Raw genomic sequence first — 23,621 nt, 5'->3', positions numbered from 1 at the left:
ATTTCCTGCCATTTCCAGAAGAGTCGAGACTACAAAATCTTCTGATCGTTCCGTAATTGCTCCCAAGTGGTTCATTTCAGATGATTTATTTATAAAAGTAATTTAAGCGTAAGAGTTTGGAGAGAGATAAAAATAAAATCTTAAACTAAAGTTATTTTTTTTTGTTTAAATAGAACTGAAAAAAAAAACAACAAAATAAAAACGCCTTTATAAAGAATAGAATTTATTTAGTTCAACCACATTTCATTATTTTTCCATGTTTCATATTTATATAATTTGCATATTTATATAATTACTTGTAGATTGAAAAAAAAAAAACTGCGGCACTAGTACTATAGCGGGTTTAACTGACTTCCTCCGAATACGAAGTTTTATGGGAGTATAAAATTCGTAGGAGACTACCAGTCGTATGTCCTGTTATTGGAGATGATGACGGTCTGTTTTTTGCAACTCTTACAGACAGTTATCAACGTCCGCCTATATACAGCGCCTGGCATTCCCAAATTGGTCACCCATCTGGTACTAGCAGGGCTCAATGTTGCTTGATTTCGGTGTTCTAACGAGAACCGGTGTGTCAACGTGATTATGCCGTACTGATAGATTGAGACAGAATAATCGATTACAAGAAGTGTAAATGTTATAATGAAAACAAAAAAAAAAAAAACTAGCACCCCTCTAACAATAAATGGTTAGAAACGACGACTTCAAGAAAGCTAGAAAAGGAAGCGAGTTTGACGCAGACGAGGTAGACGAAAGAAAGTAACTCCACGCACATTTGTTGGTGAAACGATATTCCAACCTTACCCGCGCGCATATATATATATATATATATATATATATATATATATATATATATACTCTTACAATTTCTTTTTTTGTGTGTCTGTATTGATATTCATATTAAAAAAATGTCCTATATAACTTTGTTATATATGGTTCGTGGAATTGCATTCATCTGCAAAATATCTAGCTAATTTGTACATTCTTTTAAACGTTTATTTTAATTAATTGTCCATGATTATATTTTTTTTTTTTTGGGGGGGGGTCTTGTGGGATGATCAATCTTTAGTTAACTATTACGTGTAATTATATTCATGCAGACATCCCACATGATTTATACTTGTGTAATATTTGCGTAAAAAGATTATAGTAAACACAAATCTCTTTCGACATATATTTATTTATGCATTTATATATATATATATATATATATATATATATATATATATATATATATATATATATAAAGCTGAACGTCTGCGTGTGTGTCTGGTCACGAATAGGCTCCTATATGGTTGACTATTATAGAAAACTGATTACATATAATGATAGAAGATGTATCGAGACACAGGAATGGATATGTTTGATCTGGCATAATGATGATTCATTAAAACTGTGGGGTCTGCGTACGCGCCTGGTTCACAAAGTATGGAAATAAAAAAAATTAAAAATAAAAAAAAAAACGTTTACAAGTTTTTTTGATATAGATGCACATAATAATAGTTTCATAAGTATGTTTTAACTTAAATAGGGATGGTATAATAAAATTGTGGGGGCTGCGTTCGCGCTTGGCCTCCATAGAATGGAAATAGGCACAAACTTTAATAAAGATTTTCATATCTATCTGCGTAAGTATAATTTGATAATTATGCGTACGTATACTTTGATAATTATGTTTCAGTTTGAAGAAATATGGTAAATAATAAAATAAAAAAAAATTCGCGCCTGACCTCCATAGAATGGAAATATGTCACAAAGTTTAACAAGTTTTTTTTTAATATAGAGCTACAGAATATTGTGATAAGTGTTTCAGTGTGAACAGGTATGGTATAATAAATTATGGGGTTTATCTATTTTATTTTTACTTTCATCATATTTTGCTTTGGTTTTGATAGCCCCAAATTCGAAGCTATCTCTTTACAACCCTTTCTTTTCATAACCTATCATACTTTCATAAATCATAGTCCATTTCCTGTAGGCTGTTTTTGATCCCAGTCAACGGCGGGTACTTTTTCTAGTATATATATATATATATATATATATATATATATATATATATATATATATATATATATATATATATAGTAGAGTCCAAAATTTAAGGAACGGTCGATCATTTTTTTTTAATGTCTTCTAACTTTATCTATGAAAAAGGAAAAAATATTTTGGTGAATTTTCCAATGTTTAATAATGGTAGTTAAATAATTAAAAAACAATATTTTTTATTTTGAATACACATAAGTATTTTTTTCATATAAATAAATTGAATTAAATTAAAGGTGTCCAAAAGTTAAGGAACGGAGGAAATTATTAATGAAAAAATAAAGTATTAAGTGAAAAGCCCCTTGTTTTCAATCACACTATGGCATCTTTTGCTGCAAGACAGAACCAATCGTTCACATGTTATAGGTGAGATATTATTCCAGGATTTTTTTTTATACATTCCCATAAATCATCAAGATTTTTTTTTTCTGTGATCTTATCACCAATAATTTTCAAAACATTTTAAATTGGATTCAGGTCGGGGCTCTGAGCTGGCCAATCCATAATGCAAATATTGGATCTATTTAGCTCTATTAAAACTATTTTTGCTTTATGGCACGGTGCATTTCTGGCATAAAGATATCAGAATCAGAAAGATTCGGAACCACATGTTCTCTAACCAATTCTCTGTACACTCGGGCAGTTCCTTTTGGAGATATCATGCCCCATACCATTATACTGTCTCCTCCAAATTTTGCTGTACTTTTAACGACGTAAGGAGACAGTCTTTCTCAAGTTTTCCTTCTGGCATGTGGTCTTTTGTCTGATGCGAAAACATTAAATTTAGATTCATCACTAAAATGAACCTTTTCCCATTTTTTTCTTCCCAAAACAAATATTTTTTCGGTGAATAATAATCTAACCTTTTTTTTTTTTTTTTTAAATAGAAATTAAAGTCTTTGAGCATGGGCTTCTTGAAAATAATCCAACTTCGTTTAATCTTCGTGAGACCATTTGTCGGGAAATATTTTGTCCAATTTCGGATGTAAAATCCCGGGATATCGAAGCCGAAGTTTTAGGGCGATCAGAACGAGATGATCGAGTGGTTTTTCTATCCTCCCTCTTAGTTGTTATTTGGGGGCGGCCCAATTTTTTACTTTTCAGTCAATGGTAAACCTTCTCTTCTATTTTCAATAACCCGTAAAACAACGCTTTTAGAGCTTTTCAATATTTTAGCAATTTTCCCTATTGCCTTTTTTCATCATAATGGTTACAAATACGCTAATTTTCTTGTATAGATAACTTTTGTTTTCGAATATTCGAAGTCAACATTTTGTTAAGTTGTTATTAAAATTGCTAAAGTTTGCATTATTTTCCGCGTTCCTTAACTTTTGGACGCCTGTAATTCAATTAATTTTATGTGTATGTAAAAAACTAATATGTATTCAAAATCAAAAATAAAAATAATATTTTTATTTAACTACCATTATTGAACATGAGAAAACTCACCAATTTTTTTTTTGTTACCTTTTGCATAGATAATGTTAGCCGGGGAAAACCTGTACAAAAGTGTGAAAATTAAAAAAAATGGAATTTGCCAGGCGATGGTTGAACGACGGCATTACGAATATGCGTGCATAACGTAGTAGCTATTGGTTTATGTTTTAATTTTTTAGCCTTGCAGAAAACATGTCTTCATATCTCAGACATTAACATTAAAGGAAAAAGTAAATCGTAAGCTAGATGCTTTGGTTTCGATTCTCGGTGGTGGCGCATGGGTCAGTTTATATTTTTTTTTTTTTAAATCATTATATATTAGGTCTAATATAATATAATAATAAATATAAAATCTGCATTTATCAAAATATCATATTTAAGCGTATTTTACGACCGGGCAAAGCCGGGCGACCCGCTAGTATATATATATATATATATATATATATATATATATATATATATAGTTTTGGAAGGATGAGATGTAAGTAAAATATTTTCTCATGTTTTTCCTTATGAGAAAAATGGATTCCATACTGTTCATTATTAAAGTGTTTTTTTTTATTAAATAGTCTTACGAAAGGCTGTTCTTGTGAAAATTTTCAAACGACATAAGGTTTGAATTTGTCCGAATAGTTTTGAAACAATTGTAACTAACGATGAAATACACTATTTGTTGCTATTAATCTATTCCTTGATGTCTTGATTTTGTTAAAACTATATATATATGTGTGTGTGTGTGTGTGTGTGTGTGTGTGTGTGTGTGTGTGTGTGTGTGTGTGTGTGTGTGTGTGTGTGTGTGTTGAAGTGCACGGAAAGTTTCGGTTAAACGACATTCTTTTGTTTTTTTGGGTTTTTTTTTTCCCAATTTACGTATTAATCGTTTTGTAATATCGAATGTTTGTATGTAGGATCCGTATGTTACATATTATTGCATTGTTTCAGCTAACGCTTTCTACTGAAACATCAGTCGTCTTCAGGCGGTCCTTTGTCTACTGGGTTTAAATTATTTATAGAAAACTACGTTTGGGGAGACGTGGTCATGTGTATTATACATACATCCAATTGGACAATTTTGTGGTACTTGCAAGCATTGGGTAAAACTCGGCAGATAGGTCAGCAGCGGAAGTAGCTCTGACTCGCTTAACCCCCACATCATGCCGAGTCAAGCGAGCAAGTTTAGTCCAAGGAGGAGGAAAAGAAGAAAAAAGAATCGACAAAATCGTGGGTTGTCTAGCCTAAAGTATATATAACGATAAAGTTATTCAGGTTGTGAAGAAGTTTAGTTACCTTGGTGATACTAAAGGCGTACAGGGTGGAACAGGAGCTTGTGTAATTACAAACATTAGTTGTGAATGGAGTAAATTCAGGGAATTTCCAGCATTACTAACTAGCAGAGCATCACCACTGTTGATCATGATAAAAGTCTATCAGGCAGTGTGACGATGCACAGAAGTGAAACCTGGCCAGTCAAGGTTGCGAACATCTGTTGCATGGAGAGAAAATATATGAGAATGATATGATGGACGTGTAATGTGTAATGTGTTTTATACATAGGCTTAGATCTGAGTGAGATTAAACTTGGAGAGTATAGGGAGATGTGTGCAGAAAAGTAGACTTTCATGAAATTATCATGATGAAAGAATGGATTAAAGTTTTCTTGTAAAAGTATAGATAATGGTAAACCTAAACGTAGATTCCATGAACAAAGTTTCTTTCTTAGAACTGCATGGCTGTGGAACTGTCTTCCGTTTGCCTGCTTTCCAGCTGACTACAATATGGTTGTCTTCAAGTCCAACGTAAGCAAGTGCTTGATGAGCCGTTCTATTTAAGTTAACAAATTTACCGAATTTCCATTATTAACGATTACTATATTGTCAAATCGACTACTGTACACTCTTTAAGCCTTATCTTCGAGTGACCTCTGGTCCTTAATTAGTGGTGATGCCTATGTAAAAAAAAGTATTTATGGCACAGTTTAGGTAGTAGTTTCAGTTCACAAGGAAAACATGAGGAGAAATGTTAAAAATGGACATAAGAGAAAGAGGGATAAATAAAGACCTGAACAGAGCTAAAAGTTAGTTTGAAAGTAAATACTTAAAGACATCGAATGCATGGCAGCATGTAAAACGGACGTTGAACTAGTGATGATAATGATGATGATCATGAAGATCATGATAATGATCATGATGATGATGATGATCATCATCATCATGATCATGATCATGATGATGATGTATGTATGTATGTATGTATGTATGTATGTATGTATGTGCTCTAGTATTGAGACCCTTGTAATCAGATCTCACATGCATTGGATGGACCACGTGGTTCTTATGAAAGATTGTAGGCTGCTGAAACAAATTTTTTTTATGCGGAGTTGGAAAATAACTGGCGCCCTCAACATAAGCCTAGGACAAGGTTCAGGGACTGTACAAAGAACAATTTGAAAGTCATTCAAATCAACATCGACACGTGAGAAGAACTTACTTTGCCAAGACCGAAGTGGCGAAAGCTTGTACGTAAAAGTTGTGATGCTCTAGATAAAAGAAAGCAGAGTCACAGCAATCTGAAACAGAAGCTTAGAAAAGGTTTAATTGATGGTTTTAACCATGGCACACAGAGCTGAAAATGCAGCACTTGTGAACAAGTACTTCTGTCAAAAGCTGGCTACGTCAACCACCTTACGTCATACAAAAGTCCTGTTTAGGTCAACTTTGTGTTTTTTAGTCCAAACCAAACGATCTGTTTGATATGCAGCAGAGTTTGCAAGTCTAGTTCTGGTTTGAGAAGACATATGCTTGTTCATAGGAATACCCTTCAACCTCCAGAGGAAGTTAACTCAGCGGAAATTGTTCAATTTGTATGTCATATCTGTTTCAAGATATGCAAATCTGAGGCGGGACTGCAGAGTCATCTGAGATGGCATGGACGAGATGGGGAGAACTGAATTTGAGGGCGATCATCTGGAAAGATGCAGCAATCATCGTGTATATATAGAATTCAGTTGTAAACTAATATATAAACAATATGAAATTGGAACACACCTGCTAGACGTAAGGGGTCATAATGTGAACTATATTTATCTTAAAATACTCTAAAGAAACTGGCATTTTAGGGAATATTTATTAATTGATATCTAATACTTATTGTTAAATTTTCACAAAAATTGGAGGTATCTGAATTTTCTAGAAAGGGCTTCGACATAATTTTAACCCTTTTCATGAAATAAATTAAACTAAATATAGCTCATATTATCCACCCGTACGCCTTGTAACTTCGTCCAGAAATTCATAATTATTGGTTAATTAGTTTAACACTATTAAAACTTAACATAATCTTAAACCTCATGATGAAGCATCATCTATCCTATTAGAGTGTGTGTGTGTGTGTGTGTGCACGCGCGCACGCACGCACGCGCGCACGCGTAGGCGCGTGTCTGTAGCTGTTGTTATAGTTATGGTATAGTGTATGCGCATATGTGTGTTCAGCTGTGGTTATAGTAGGTTACTAAAAACATGTGTGAGTATCGCGTTCTTTTCTCGACTAGAATCGGCCCCCCCCTCTCTCTCTCTCTCCCTCTCTCTCTCCCTCTCTCTCTCCCCCTCTCTCTCTAACTAAAAATGGTAGTAACTCCAATGGCTGTTTTATTATATTTAAATTTAATTTTTCTAAAATTCTAAAAACATGAGAGGAAGCCAAATTTAATGTTTCGACCATTGTACTATTGATCATCACCTATGAATTTGAAGACGACGCCGAATTTAGGGTATCCTTTTTCGGTTAAAGAAGAACGTGTTTGTGTTCTTGTTATTGTCAAGCAATTTAATTGCTTCTTCCTTATTTTCATGAAGAAACAAACTCCAGTGGAAGAAACCCTATACCCTTCTCCATCATAAATTGTGTAACGTTATCCTCTTACGAAAAAGGAATGGAGGATTAAAGTATCAGAGAAGAGTCCTCGTGGAACTTCGTTTTGTTAGAAGTTACTATTGTTGTTAGAGCGTTGATCTTGTAGTTGGAGCAGTTTCCGTAGGAGAATTAACAGCATAATGTAGAAAGAAACGCAATTTAAGTATTATACATTATGATGTATTTATTATTATTATTATTATTATTATTATTATTATTATTATTATTATACATTATGATGTATTATTATGATGTATTATTATTATTATTATTATTATTATTATTATTATTATATATTATTATGTATTTGAATTTTTTTTAAACTTCTTCTTGCTCTGATGAGGGTTTTCTTTGCATACACCTGTGTGTGTAGCCGTAGCTAACGTAGATGCCCTAAAAAAAAACAGGTATATGTATTAGTGGGGGCAGATTACTGAAACAATCTTTCACATACTATGTATCATTAAGCGAAAGATTCTTATGGAATACTGAGATAACCTGCCCCACTATATTGCGTTCTTCTTTCACCGAGACAAAACTAACTCTTTATCTCTGGCAGTGTATTTTCTTCCTTCTTATATAACACTTTTTTTTGTACCTACAGACACTAACGATTCATGCTTCCACAATCACCAGTACAAGAAGGTATAATTACTGTTGGTTGAGCGATTCGAACCCAGCTATAAAGTCACCTTTGACTCTATTAGCTAGGACGTTACTTCTGAGCCAGCATCAGTTAACACGAGAATAAATGGAAACGACATTTAAACATTATATTTCTATTTCATTTTAAACTTCTGCTTGCTTTGAGGCATACACCTGTGTGCGTAGCTGTGGCTGTCATAGATGCCCCCCCCCGAAAAAAACATCTATAAATATAAAAGCGAAAATGTATGTATGTATGTATGTATGTGTGTTCACTTTTTCCGTGTGTCTACAAAAGGCTTCTTTCAGAGAAGCGGTCGCTCGCTTAACAACTTTTTAAAACTTTTTATATCACATACAAATCGTAATATCTCACAGTTAACAACGAAGCTCGCCTGTCTATTTAATTTGCTCGATTTCGGGAAGATAAATATTCAATATTTGTCGCCCGCCGCATGTGGGTTAGTCTTTTTCCTATAACATCTTGGGGACGAGGAAAAAAAGCGTTCAGCAGTAAATGAAATCCCGCAGTCAAACTGACCTCATTAAAACGAGCACCTGCTAAATCCAACTAATTAAATAAATTCAAACGTGTTTCCGTAAGCATCTCGCGGTGGAGCAATGGTTAACATCGCACGTTTCTTTTTTTCACAACTTTGCCTCAACGGTTCGGGTTCGATCCTCATACTTACTTTTTTAACCCCCCCCCCCAAGAAAACAACCGGGCAACGCCGGGTACCCCTTGCTAGTATAATATAAATGCCAAACACGTCTCTGTAGCTACAGCTGTATATATATATATATATATATATATATATATATATATATATATATATATATATATGTGTGTGTGTGTGTGTGTGTGTGTCGTTCTTTATTTGGGGGCACCTCGTGGGTAAGGGAAAATTAGCATTAAGGTAACGCAGTCCGCTCAAAATAAAAGCTACCGCATGCAAAATAAAATGTTTTGATTTTTAGTGAATTATTTTTTTAAATAACTGATTAAAATAAGATAAAATTGCAATGCCCTCTTTAATGAGATTTCCTTACATTTGTATTGTTATTTTCAGTTTCTTTCTAACCTAAATCTTTCATGCGATGAACAAATTCCGTTTAAATAGTTTTGGATCGGATTCTTTACTTGTAAAATTATTTGTTTTAGAATATTATTTTCAAACGCGTGATATTATGAATTTACATTTCTCATGATCACTATGAAACAGTTTTCCTCATTTTTACGTTTGTCCGACATTACAACATAATAAATGTTCCTATAACGGATTATATAGATTTTATAGATTACCAGTCACCCCCAGTGTGTCAACGTACACACACACACTCACACACACACACACACACACACACACATATATATATATATATATATATATATATATATATGTACACACACATACGTATATATTTATGTATGAATTTTCGTTTGAACAATATCCAATATGGCTGACCTGTAAAAATGTGATCATGAAATCGCCCCCTCCCCACACACCAATAAAACGTACCAGGTTTGTGATGTACAACACAACTTTATGTTAAATAACATCGGAAGGAAATCGCATCTGACGAGTTGATGGGTTGGAAAATTTCTATGGAAACATAAAAACATGGAATTGTCCCTTGTTAACGAAACGGCAGTAATGAGGAAATCCATGGTGAAATGAACGAAAGCTATAAAAAATGTGAGTCTGAATTTCAGCAAAATTTCGAACAATATATATATTTTCCCAAAATTAGTCCAGCCTTGACAGTCGTTTTAAATTTTTTTCTACGCACATCTTATCTTTCTTTTAATAATATTATTTGAACTCATTCCCTTTTCCTTGCCTCCGTTTGTAAATTATTCCACGGATTTCTGCCTTTTGGATTACTTTGGACCATCTTCCAATTACGCGATTTCCTTGGATTTTACTTGTGGAAATGGAAACTTAACCAACTTTTTTGGATTTTGATTTTGGATTTTACCGTTATTGGATATTTTACCTTTCACCAGACTATCCATTCACGTGAAATCACCTCTTTTTCTTCACCATATTCCCCCTGCATCACTATTTGTTACCAAGTAAGATCTATGACTTACATGTAGTTTCATCAAATACTTTTGCAAGCAAAAACCGATCCCGCATTTTACTAAATCCTACCCTACCCTCTCATGAGAAGGAAAGTATTTCTTCGAAACTCCGCAGATTAAGGACTATCCACTTATTTTGTGCTTCCTTTTAAATTAAATATGCTTTAACTCTTTTTCAAAGTGTTTTAACATGTTTTATTAACTACTTGTTCTTATATATATATGTATATATATGTATATATATACATATATATATATATACATATATATACATATATATATAAGGGAAAGGTAGTTTGCTTGAATTGCTGCTGATAAATAAATGTGGAAGAGTATAAGAGTGAAAAAGCAATGCAGGGAACCAGGTGATGTGACGTATGGATTAAAATGAACAAACGAAAGAATTTGTTTTATATCTTCATGCATCCATTTATTGTCCAGATCAATCACAAATACAAAACAGTAAAATAGACTTACTGTCTGAGATAACCAGTATGGTTATCGTTTTTACGATATTTTCCATTTCTTTTTTATAACATTTCTTTTAGGCCCTTTATTTCTGAAAAAAAAAAAAGATCATATTCTCGAAATATCAAAGACTTCTACTATCTCGGTATCTCAAACAGTAAGTCTATTTTACTGTTTTGTATTTGTGATTGATCTGGAAAATAAATGGATATGTGAGGACATAAAACAGAAACTCTACACGACCTTCTTTCGTTTGTCCATTTTTGCCCATACGTCACATCATTTTAACGTCCGCTTCCCTGTATTGCTATAGTCTCCACACACACACACACACACACACACACACACACACACACACACACACACACACACACACACACACACACGCGCGCGAGCGCGCGCGCAAACATACACACATACACACACACGCATACATACATACACACACATACATACACACACATCTTGAATGCCTACTAGACATTGTCCTCGAGTGTCTAAGGTCTCTCTGTACAGGGGTTTGTCAGAACAATCTGGCATGAGGATACTTTTTCCACAGAAGTAAATCCCGACCAAATATTCAAAATCACATTTCGTATTCGCTGCCCAAATAATATCTCCTCACTATGGCTAACTCACATTAGCTTTTAGGAGGAATGGTGCACCTTCTCCGAGTGATATTACCTCAAGTAATAGCACGAAGCTGGATACTCCACCAGACTAGATAAATTCTTGTCCTGGAATCCAGTAAGACCAAGAGACCAAAATAAAAGACATACTACAATATATGAAAATGGTTAATTGGGGAGAGGCAAATTATGTCCTGAACTGCTTTACTAACTCAGTGTTTGAGAGATAAAGAACTTAAATGGAAGATTCGAATATCTATGTATCTCATATAGAGTTCAAGTGTTAGCCCCAGTTTGTGAGAACTTCGACTGAAGTAAAATAAAACAATATATATATATATATATATATATATATATATATATATATATATAAAAGAAAAAAGAAATTAAAACTGTAAATTAAAATTTACAATTACATTTATTTTTCGACAAAATACTCCTGCAAACAATGTTCACAGTCCTTATTCCGCGGAGTTTCAAACAATGCTATTCTTGCTAATCTTCTCTTTAGAGAACAGAAAGAAATGAACAAATTATATTTGTAGCTAGACTAAAATTTGCTGGTTGAGGCTTTAGATGAAACTACAATTTATGATAGCCATGAATTGCAAAATATTAGTGTCCGTTAAGAAACGAGTAAAGAAATGTAGAAAAAAAAGTGGGAAATGTGGGAAAGAAAAAAATCATTATTATAATTTGCTGATTTCTTTCTGTCCACTGACGAGAAGAATAGCAAGAACAGCATTCTTTTAAAACTAAATACAATTAACGCACTTATTTACAGTTGTCCTTTTATAAAGAACTAGCCTGAGTGCCCGGCGTTGCCCGGGTGTTTGCAGATGTGTGTTGAGCAAAATAAAGGGATAGTAGGCAGGCAGGCTCGAACCCGTGACGCGCAGGCGGAAAAGAAAGTGAAAGAAAATCTGACGTCTTACCTTTACTCCATGACGCGACCGAAAGTTCGGAACATTAAAATTAGGCAAATTCAATCGAACCGATACGATGACTTGCAAAAATGGCTCGCAAAAAATCGACCCCTCCTTGTAGAAAAGTGCCCATTTGAGGGTGAAGGAATTAAGGTTTTATGCTAATTTTTAGACATTTGTCATCCGAAGGGTCGATCTACAAAATGATACCGATCTTGTGAAAATCCGTCGCCTCTGTCGAAAGTTTTAGGCATACATACATACATACATACATACATACATACATACATAATACATACATACATACATACATAATACATACATACATAATACATGCATACATACATACATACATACATACATACATACATACATACATACATGTGAGATTTATATTATAGATAACAACGTAATATCATAAAAAAAAACTTTGGCTTTTACTCTACGTTTTAAGATTAAGATATGTGAAATATCCTCATGAGAAACGTCCAGCATTAGGGAATTTTCAATACTTTCTGGTTTCAGCATCGACGCACCTAAAAACTTTTTTTTATTCATTTGCAGCTAAATGTAAAATTATTTCCAATTACCGAAGCAAATCTTATAGCTTTTTTGGAAATGCTTCTTCCCCGTTAACTAAAAACTAATTTAAAAGAAAATTGTCTTACAGAAATATAAAGAACTCTCAGGCATTGCCCGGTCGTAAAATACGCTTAAATATGATATTTTGATTAATACAGATTTCGTATTTATTATTATATCATACTGTACCCAATATATTGTAATCATAAAAAAAAATGACTCGTGTACCACCACTGAGAATTAAAACTAAAACGTTTAACCTTATATTTTCCTTTGACGTTAATGCCTGAGCTATGAAGACATGTTTGCTGAAAGACTAAAAATTAAAACATGAACAAATAGCTATTACGTTACGTATGAATATTTGTAATGCCGTCGTTCGATCATCACCTGACAAATTCCATTTTTTTTTTATTTTCACACTTGCACCGATTTTCCGCGGCTAAAACCCAAATATAAAGTTTTCCATGGATTTTAATACCATATATATGAAGTTTCATGTCTGTAGACCAAAAACTGACAGAGGAGTTTAGTAGGCAAATTCTTTTAAACAAATATATATACGCATACATAAATATCTGTATAGAAAGAGGTTTGTGTTTACTATAAGCTTTTTTACGCAAATATTACGCAAGTATAAATCATGTAGAATATCTGCATGGATATAATTACAGATAATAGTTAACTAAAGATGATCATCCCATAAGAAAAAAATTCTAATAGGGAATTAAGTAAAATGAATGTTTAAAAGATATATGCAAATTAGCTAGATATTTTGCTAGTGGATGCAATTCCACGATAAAAGGGTCTTTAATATGAATATCAATACACATAAAAAAAACTTATAGGAGTATAGAACAGATTGCTTAGTTCACTCACTAGTAGAATTATGGAAGGACGTGATCATGATTAATAATGTCCAACGTGATCATGATTAATAATGTCCAACGTGATTATGATTAATAATGTCCAACGTGATTATGATTAATAATGTATGACGGTTCTTGGTTGGTGCACAGATTATTGTATCACACAGTTCACGTATTAAACATTTATCCGAAACATATCTATCACTAGAACGAATAGAAGACGAAAATAAAATTAAGTATTTTTTTTTATAAAGGAGTCACCACTTATCTAGGCCCGGAGGCCACTCGAGGCTAAAGGTTAATGAGTGTAGTGTAGTCAATGGGACAACACCGTAGTAATCGTTAATAATGGAAATTTGGTAAATTTTGAATATTTTAGAGGACGGCTCATCAAGAACTTGTTTACATTAGACTTGAAGACGACCATATTGTGGCCAGCTGGAAAGCAGGTAAATGGAAGAGAGTTCCATAGGCTTTCATTTCTGAGAAAGTTAGCACATTTACTTGCAGTTGACATTTATGAAAAGTAGCAATGTAATACAAAACTTCAAAGACATTAATTTTTACGTCACCTTTTAAGATAGGAATGCAGGTATTTGGAGAACTCAGATATTCTTCATTATATGCGAACCCGGGGGGAAAAGTTAAACAGTCGGAAATTTTCGATATATAATAATCCTATCCAGGTGTGTGGCTGTGTGTGTATATATATATATATATATATATATATATATATATATATATATATATATATATATATATATATTATAAGGTAAAATTAAAAGCCAAGAACAATGCGAGATTTTTTTTATATAGAGTAAAATTAAATGAAAACAAAAGAAATAAATTTCTTTTTTATTGTTGTTGTTTGTTTGTTTTTTCACACAAATTTTAACTCTAAACAACAGTAATTTTTTTTTTCTGTTGTATTCAATGGTGTTATAAATCTCAATATATTTCAGACTTATTAGTCCTTTTTCAAGAGAAGACAGCGGAACTACAACCTACTTATATATATATATATATATATATATATATATATATATATATATATATATATATATATATATATATATATATATATATATATATCAAACAAACAAAAACAGCACTGGCATCTAAGTAATGTTCCCTAGAGATTTTTTTTAAATCTAAATTTTGAAAAGTTTAAAGACAAAATCAATTCCAATATGGTTTCTTTTTGTCGACTGAAAAGTCTGGGACTAACTAAGAACAATATGGTGCAATCGTAATATAAAGAACTGTTTTTGTTCACTTACCAGAAGAATCTTGGTGTGACGTGATCGTTTAATAATGTCCAATTCAATCCAAAATTTAATGAGGAATAAAGCTGAAGATATATAAAAAGAAGTGTAAAATGTATGAATGCAAAAAGGTAAATTAAAGAAAAAAAGAGAGAGAAAAAAAGAGAAAAAAGAGAGAGAGAGAGAAAAAAAGGTAAATTAAAGAAAAAAAAAGAGAGAGAAATAAGGTAAATTAAAGAAAAGAAAGAGAGAGAAAAAAAGGTAAATTAAAGAGAAAAAAAGAGAGAAAAAGGTAAATTAAAGAGAAAAAAGAGGAAAAAAGGTAAATTAAAGAGAAAAAAGGTAAATTAAAGAGAAAAAAGACAAAAAAGGTAAATTACAGAGAAAAAAAGTAAATTAAAGAGAAAAAAGAGAAAAAAAGAGAGAGAAAAAAAGTAAATTAAAGAGAAAAAAAGGTAAATTAAAGAGAAAAAAAGAGGAAAAAAGGTAAATTAAAGAGAAAAAAAGGTAAATTAAAGAGAAAAAAGACAAAAAAGGTAAATTACAGAGAAAAAAAGTAAATTAAAGAGAAAAAAGAGAAAAAAAGAGAGAGAAAAAAAGTAAATTAAAGAGAAAAAAAGGTAAATTAAAGAGAAAAAAAGAGGAAAAAAGGTAAATTAAAGAGAAAAAAAGGTAAATTAAAGAGAAAAAAGACAAAAAAGGTAAATTACAGAGAAAAAAGGTAAATTAAAGAGAAAAAAAAGAGGAAAAAAGGTAAATTAAAGAGAAAAAAAGGTAAATTAAAGAGAAAAAAAAGAGGAAAAAAGGTAAATTAAAGAGAAAAAAAGGTAAATTAAAGAGAAAAAAAGGTAAATTAAAGAGAAAAAAGACAAAAAAGGTAAATTACAGAGAAAAAAGGTAAATTAAAGAGAAAAAAGAGAAAAAAAGAGAGAGAAAAAAAGTAAATTAAAGAGAAAAAAAGGTAAATTAAAGAGAAAAAAAGAGGAAAAAAGGTAAATTAAAGAGAAAAAAAGGTAAATTAAAGAGAAAAAAGACAAAAAAGGTAAATTACAGAGAAAAAAGGTAAATTAAAGAGAAAAAAGAGAAAAAAAGAGAGAGAAAAAAAAGTAAATTAAAGAGAAAAAAAGAAAAAAAGGTAAATTAAAGAGAAAAAAAGAAAAAAAAGAGAAAAAAAGTAAATTAAAGAGAAAAAAAGAAAAAAAGGTAAATTAAAGAGAAAAAGAGAAAAAAAAGTAAATTAAAGAGAAAAAAGAAAAAAGGTAAATTAAAGAGAAAAAAAGAAAAAAAAGAAAAAAAAGTAAATTAAAGAGAAAAAAAGAAAAAAGGTAAATTAAAGAGAAAAAAAGAAAAAAGGTAAATTAAAGAGAAAAAAAAGAGAAAAAAAGGTAAATTAAAGAGAAAAAAGAGGAAAAAAAGAATTAATTTAGAAAATGTTGGAACTTGAATAAACAATAACTATGGTTAATACGAGTGTACACGCTCCGTGAAAAACAAAATAAAACAAAAAAATATGTTTCGCCAGTGTTCGCACAAATATTCATGTATAATATAACCTCTCAATCAATGAAGTTTTAAAAAAGGAAAGAAAAAAAGCATTTCAATCTGGAAAGTAAAAAAAAAGGAAAAATGCACCAATCCGTATAGAAACAAAGAAAGAAGGAAAGAAGGAAAGAAAGAAGGAAAGAAAATGTTTCATTAAGGAAATAGAGAGAAAAGTTTATCAATTCATTTCAGATGGTGGGGTTTTCTGACTTGATATTTGTTTTCATCCCTTCCCCCTATACGCTTGACGTGTTTTCATGTAATTGGAGGGAAAGGAAGAACATGTACTTGTGAGACGGGACGGAAGTACATTTACACACACACACACATACACACACACATACACACACAGAGTTATAGTTACATAGGGAGGTGGTATTTTGATCCAACACTGTTGGGGAGCCATAGATTTAATCGCTGTTTTGTTTTTAACATCGCTGAAACAGTTACATGGTAAACAGCAAATGATCCCCTTTTTTATTTCATGATTAAAGTTCAAGGATCCGGAGATACATTTTATGTTGTACAATTGAGCTCCCTTTTGGATTTGTGAATTTTCCAGAGATAAGTCTGCTTATGCAAGTAGTATTTGGATTTAATTAGTGCCTATACGAATTAAACTACATTTTTATTTTCATTTTTAAATGATGCAACGATCCTCTGTGTGTGTGTGTGTTTGTTTGTATTATAGTGTAAGTAGAGCTACCTATTTCAGTAATAAATGGACTTACCCAAGCACAATAAATACAGTTACGACTAAGCACCGAGACAGTTATTGTTGATGGCAGTCATGGTCACAGAATCAGACGCATACTGTCTGTAAGATAATTTTGTCAATACAATTTTGTAACTTATATCACTATGTTTGTCTTGATTATTACCGTCTCTTCAAGGCCACGGCAACATATGTATACAAGCACACACAAACACACACACACACACATACACACACATATATATATATGAAAAAAAAAACACAATCAAATACTGTAAATTATAATACATTAATTGAAACTGTGCCATATGAAACTAATCATATATGCATAAACTAACTTTTATGCATATATAGTTTGTTTCGTATAATGCAGTTTCAATTCATGTTAGTATTAGCAAATTCAGAGCTTTGCTATACTGATTATTTTATTAAAATCTTTCCTCTGATGAAAAGAACGATTTCTTCGAAACTCTGTAGAAATTCTTATATTTCTTTTTTTTTTTTTAGTATCCTGCCGAACAATAAATTTTTAGAAATTATAATTTAGTCTTTAATTGTATTTTTTTTATTAAAAGCCCTATTTCCATATTTGGGTTCTACTGAGCTTTTTTTTATCTGGTTGGAATTGCTATATAGATATTAATATTTATATTCTCTTTATGTTTATAGGAGCTTTGGATGGTAAACTTAATTTTTACAGCTTGATATTATATATATATATATATATATATATATATATATATATATATATATATATATATATGTGTGTGTGTGTAAATCCAAGATGGCGTAAGGGAAAAATATAAAGGTAACTGCAACTTCTCTTCCAAATTTTCGGATTCTCACCATGTTGCATTACATTTTAATTCCTTTTGGTGATTGATATTTGCTATTTCTTCTGATGAGTTAAGGGCATAATAGATTCACTAATTGATATAATTATTAAGTGATTGATTTTGCGCTACGAAACAGACACTGTCAAGAATTGTAAGGATCAATTGATGTAAAGGAATAACATATAAAAGTTGTCAACATCATGTATTTTGGAATTTAAATTTTTGTCATTTATTCTATATATTGCTCTGTATTCACATTGAGCTTCTTATATAAGGATTGATATATAATAAGAAAAATATATTTCTGCAGAAATATATATATATATATATATATATATATATATATATATATATATATATATATATATATATATTATGGCTATGTAAAGACTAAATTTAAACTTGTTCGAAAACATTATTTTAGATTGTGAAATTAAAAAATAAAATTGACCGGTTTCGAAGCTCGCTCAACAGAGCTAAAATCGAGCTTAATTACGTTTTAAAAAGAAAAGGGGGGAACAATGAATCGGAGATGAAAAGTAGGGGGGAAAGAGGTGGATTAATTATTAAATAGAAATTAGATTAAACCCTAAGAGATTCCCTTTTTGTTTTCAAAGAGAAGGTCTCAGAGACTTAATATATATAGTTTCTAGAATTTTAAGATGATAAAGAGAGTGCGACTTACTAAGGATGGAAAAAAAGTCCGCACTAAAATTCAAAGCGCAAATACGATTATTTATAAGGTGCTCTCCTATAGATGAGCCATGGGTATTGTTCAAAACGTCCGAAGGTAGGTAGTTTCCATTTCGAATTTTGGATGGAACATGTTGTTTTACCCTATTATCTCATTTTTGAGACGTCCGCCCGACGTAGCGCACACCGCAGCTACATTTAAATAAATACATAATAGAATTGTTATGGTGGGTGGGGGGAAGAACGTCTTTACAAATTGAAGACAAAATGGGTTTACAAGAAAAAACAACACGGGTATTTGATGCAAAGTAACATTATTGTACGACAGAAGAAATTTGTTTGGCAAATCTTTCACTAATATTACCTAGCCAAGGTAAGCGTAGGTAGATAGACCATTTGTCGACAGATGCCTGTTTAATTTTATTGAAATTAGAATTTTTATTTTTAATTGTAGTTTCCACGATTTGCAATGGAAAACCATTATTGCAAAAAGTCTTAGTAATAAATTTTACTTCATCATTTAATTTGTTATCTGAACATATCATACAAGCTCTATGGATAAGGGTGTTGATAAGATTATATTTTTATTTGGTGGGGCAAAAAGACTCCCAACGTATGTAAAGACCAGTGAATGTAGGTTTACGATAGATGGAAGTCAAGAAAACGGAAGGTGTTTTACACACCAGTACATCTAGAAAAGGAAGGGAAGAATTACTTTCCTTTTCTATAATAAATTTTAGAACTGGATGAATATTATTAAGGGATGCAAAAAAAGGTATCTGCTTCCGTTTCATTGTTGAACAGACAAAAAGTGTCGTCAACATAACGAAAATAAATATTTGGTTTTTGAAAGCCAGATAAAAGACTCTTTTCGTGGAAACCTACGAAAATATTTGCCAGAGCAGGTCCCAGGGGAGAACCCATCGGAACACCATCTATCTGCCTGTACATAATATTATTAAAATTGAATTTGACCGATATGGTGGCGAATTCCATAAGTTCCACAAACATATTCTCAGGAATAGGGGGAGTTGGGAGTTGACTGCGATAAAGTACATCGGCACATATATCAATTGTCTCTGAGAGTGGAACGCAGGTAAATAGGCTTTCAATATCAAAAGAACACATAAATTTGTCAGTCTGAGTATAATTCTGCATAAATTTAGCAAAAGAAAAAGAATCTTTTATGCAGAAAGAACTATACTCTTCCAAAACTGGTTCTAAAATATTAGTAAGCCATTTGGCTACTTTATGTTGGGCGGAACCTATCATGGATAATATTGGTCTTAAAGGTACCCCACTCTTATGGGTTTTAGGTAAACCATAGAGACGGGGACGTAATGAACCAGTCGGTCTGATTAAATCAGAAATGGAGGAAGAAAGAGCTACACTTTTCACCCATTTAACCAGACGTCTTTGGAATCTAGATTCAATAGATACAGTAGAGTTGTGTGTCTCTACCGGACCTAGCTGTACAAATTTAGAGGTGTCATTGAGAATTGACATCATTTTATTGATATAATCCTGGTGGTCAAGTATGACAACACCAGAGCCTTTGTCCGGTTTAGTGATAGTAAGAGATTTATTCTGGCGTAGTGTTTTGATAACACGGAAATGTTAATTACGCCATTTGGATTAACTAAACGAGACAGGAGTACCAGCATATGAATGAGCAATATCATTCAATTTCGCCTTAAGGTCACTAACCTTACTGTCGGAAACAGGGGAAAGTCTTGCTAATTGAGTAAAAAAAGCTTCGAATTCAGAATAAATCTCTTCACGTTTGGCGTTAGAAGGGGGAATGCAGAAGTACAACCCATGTGAAAGTATATTCAATTCGAGTTGGGACAGCTGCGAGGAAGAGATATTAAGGACGTTTCTAGAAATATCTGGGCTATTCGACCAACCGAATTTTTTAAATATTAAATGTTGCAATTTATTCTGGTGTTTTGACTTCAACCTGGAAAGGCTGCGTTCGTGTATTCTTGCAACATAACGAATAAATCGTATTTTTTCAAACAAGGATAAACTGCCTACATAATTTCTCCATAATTTAGAGTACTTCCTTCTCAAGTACGCCAGATCGCAAGAAAGTTTAGACAAAAAATTGGAGATAAATGCATCTTCAACCTTTTGTTCAGGATGTAAATAGCTCTTTTTATTTTAAACAAAATAAAAGAGGGACAGACTTTATTGCTCTGGCACATATATAAAAAGGACTGGTTAGTCTGCATAGTTCTTATTTTACTCCTGATTTTCAAAAATTAATTTAATCCATTGATTAATTCAAGTGGGTACCTAGTCTAAAGATATTTAAATATGTTTTGCGGGGTACAAAATTTTATTATGGCTATGTAAAGACTAAATTTAAACTTGTTCGAAAACATTATTTTAGATTGTGAAATTAAAAAATAAAATTGATGTGTCAGCTGACCAGTTTCGAAGCTCGCTCAACAGAGCTAAAATCGAGCTTAATTACGTTTTAAAAAGAAAAGGGTGGGGAACAATGAATCGGAGATGAAAAGGTAGGAGTGAAAAAATTAAAAGATTAATTATTAAATAGAAACTAGGTTAAGCCCTAAGAGATTCCCTTTTTGTTTGCAAAGAGAAGGTCTCAGAGTCTTAGTATATATAGTTTCTAGAATTTTAAGATGATAAAGAGAGTGCGACTTACTAAGGATGAATAAAAAAGTCCGCACTAAAATTCAAAGCGCAAATACGATTATTTATAAGGTGTTCTCCTATAGATGAGCCATGGGTATTGTTCAAAACGTCCGAAGGTAGGTAGTTTCCATTTCGAATTTTGGATGGAACATGTTGTTTTACCCTATTATCCAATCTTTGAGACGTCCGCCCGACGTAGCGCACACCGCAGCTATATTTAAATAAATAAATAATAGAATTGTTATGATGTGTGTGGGGTGGTGGTGGGAAGAACGTCTTTACAAATTGAAGACAAAATGGTTTTACAAGAAAAAACAACAACAACATATATATATATATATATATATATATATATATATATATATATATATATATATATATATATAAGTGCTGTATGCGCATCTACTCTTTGATTGTTTCAAAGAAATAGTCTGGACAGAGAGGTGCGGCAAATAAACGACGCTGCCACCTCGACACAGTTAGAATGGAAAATAGTGATATGAAGTAAACTTCCGAGTCATGTATTTTATATTTGTGACCAAGTACCTAAATCAATCAAGGATTAACAGCCCTGTCAACGTATGACCTGGGATTCCAACGTATTAGGAATATCAGTCTGAAAAAAAAACACGTAGCATTATGAATGTATCTCGTATATTGGGAAAGAATTAGGTGTGACGCCAATACACAGAAATGTTGTATGTATTTACATCGTAACTATGAAGGGTGACTGTGCAGATAATTTTGGATTTAGATAGTATGTATATATATATATATATATATATATATATATATATGTATATACATATATATATGTGTGTGTGTGTGTATATGTATGTATATATATGTATATATATACATATATACATATATGTACATATATATACATATATCTATCTATCTATATACATATATATACATATATATATATACACATATATAGAGAAAATAAAAAGGAACAAACCGTATTATGTGTTCATCAACGTTTCGTCTTTAAAGACGAAACGTTGATGAACACATAATACGGTTTGTTCCTTTTTATTTTCTCTATTTTGTCGGAATACTATTTCCATTATTTTCATCATACACATATATATATATACATATATATATACATATGTACATATGTATACATATATGCATGCATATATATACATTTATATGCATATATATATACATATATATATGCATATATATACATATATATATATATATATATATATGTATATATATATATAACATTCCAACATTTTCTTCTTAATGTACCATAATATAGATATCACATTTACCCCTATTTGTAATCTAGCACCTTTCCCTTCTTCTGATCAAACGAATTAGACTTTGAATAAATACCACCTTCCAATAATGTTTCTTCTGTATTGAACTGACAAATAAATTCATATATACCAATATTTACTTTATCTTGCTAATATATATATACTAGCATGGGTGTTCGGCGTTGCCCGGATATTTGGAGGTGTATGCTGAGCAATAAAACAAAAAAACAAAACGGTCAATTTTTTAAACTTTGACCCCTATTATGACCCCCTTAATATTTATTGTTTTGGGCTCAGATCAACTTATTAAGTTAGATCCATGTCCAAGGAACGTATATCTAAAATTTCAAGTGTTTTGACTCAAAATTGTCGGAGGAGTTTGGTAGAGTTCATAAACGTCAAATCGTTGAACTTTAACCCTTTAACAGCCAAATATCTGACCGAAAACCGATCACATAGATATTCCCAAATCTCAGTACGCTGCATATCAAATTTCGAGTCTGTAGACTAAAAATTGACAGTTATTGCGTAGGGAAATGTACACACACACATACATACAGACACGTTCACTTATATATATAAAACCTTTTTACGAAAATATCTGAAGAGAGCGAAACAAAGCTTGAAACGCGTTATAAAATATTTTCAAATAAAAATACGATAAAAGGCTGCAAACTCCACAATTGTTGATGGCTACACTTTTTTAAATATATATATATATATATATATATATATATATATATGTATATATATATATATATATAAATATATATATTAAGCCCCTGTCCTTGGGTAGAGTACTGTGGTAAAATGATCCCACCCGTTGCTTAATTAGCGTTATGTAAAGCTGTTTGTTTGTAAATGAACAAGCTGGTCGAGCCCTATTTACGCTGTGGGCAAGTGTCTATATAACTAAGCATTTGATGAGGTCGTTCATAGAGACCGATCTCAGTTATAGGCTAAATCCCTTCCTAGGGATGAGTGCTAGTCTAGCCGCACATATAAGCTGCGATACAACGAAACATTCTGTATGTG

General features: G+C 31.8%; 1 protein-coding gene across 2 annotated transcripts in view; it reads right to left on the bottom strand.

The window, feature by feature from the left end:
- The window catches only part of LOC145245901 (VPS10 domain-containing receptor SorCS3-like), a 1,435,182-nt gene that overhangs the window by 493,215 nt on the left and 918,346 nt on the right, over window positions 1-23,621 (bottom strand). For both annotated transcript variants that reach the window (XM_080107637.1, XM_080107638.1), the window contains exon 5: window positions 14,875-14,945. In XM_080107637.1, coding sequence (XP_079963763.1) covers window positions 14,875-14,945 — 71 coding nt within the window. The remainder of the gene's footprint in view (window positions 1-14,874; window positions 14,946-23,621) is intronic.

The sequence above is a fragment of the Euprymna scolopes genome, chromosome 23 (genome assembly GCF_053919585.1).
Source record: "Euprymna scolopes isolate OS-2025 chromosome 23, ASM5391958v1, whole genome shotgun sequence".
In the NCBI taxonomy this organism is placed as follows: domain Eukaryota; kingdom Metazoa; phylum Mollusca; class Cephalopoda; order Sepiida; family Sepiolidae; genus Euprymna; species Euprymna scolopes.
Note: the sequence above shows the minus strand (reverse complement) of the source record. Positions and strands in the feature narration are given on the sequence as shown.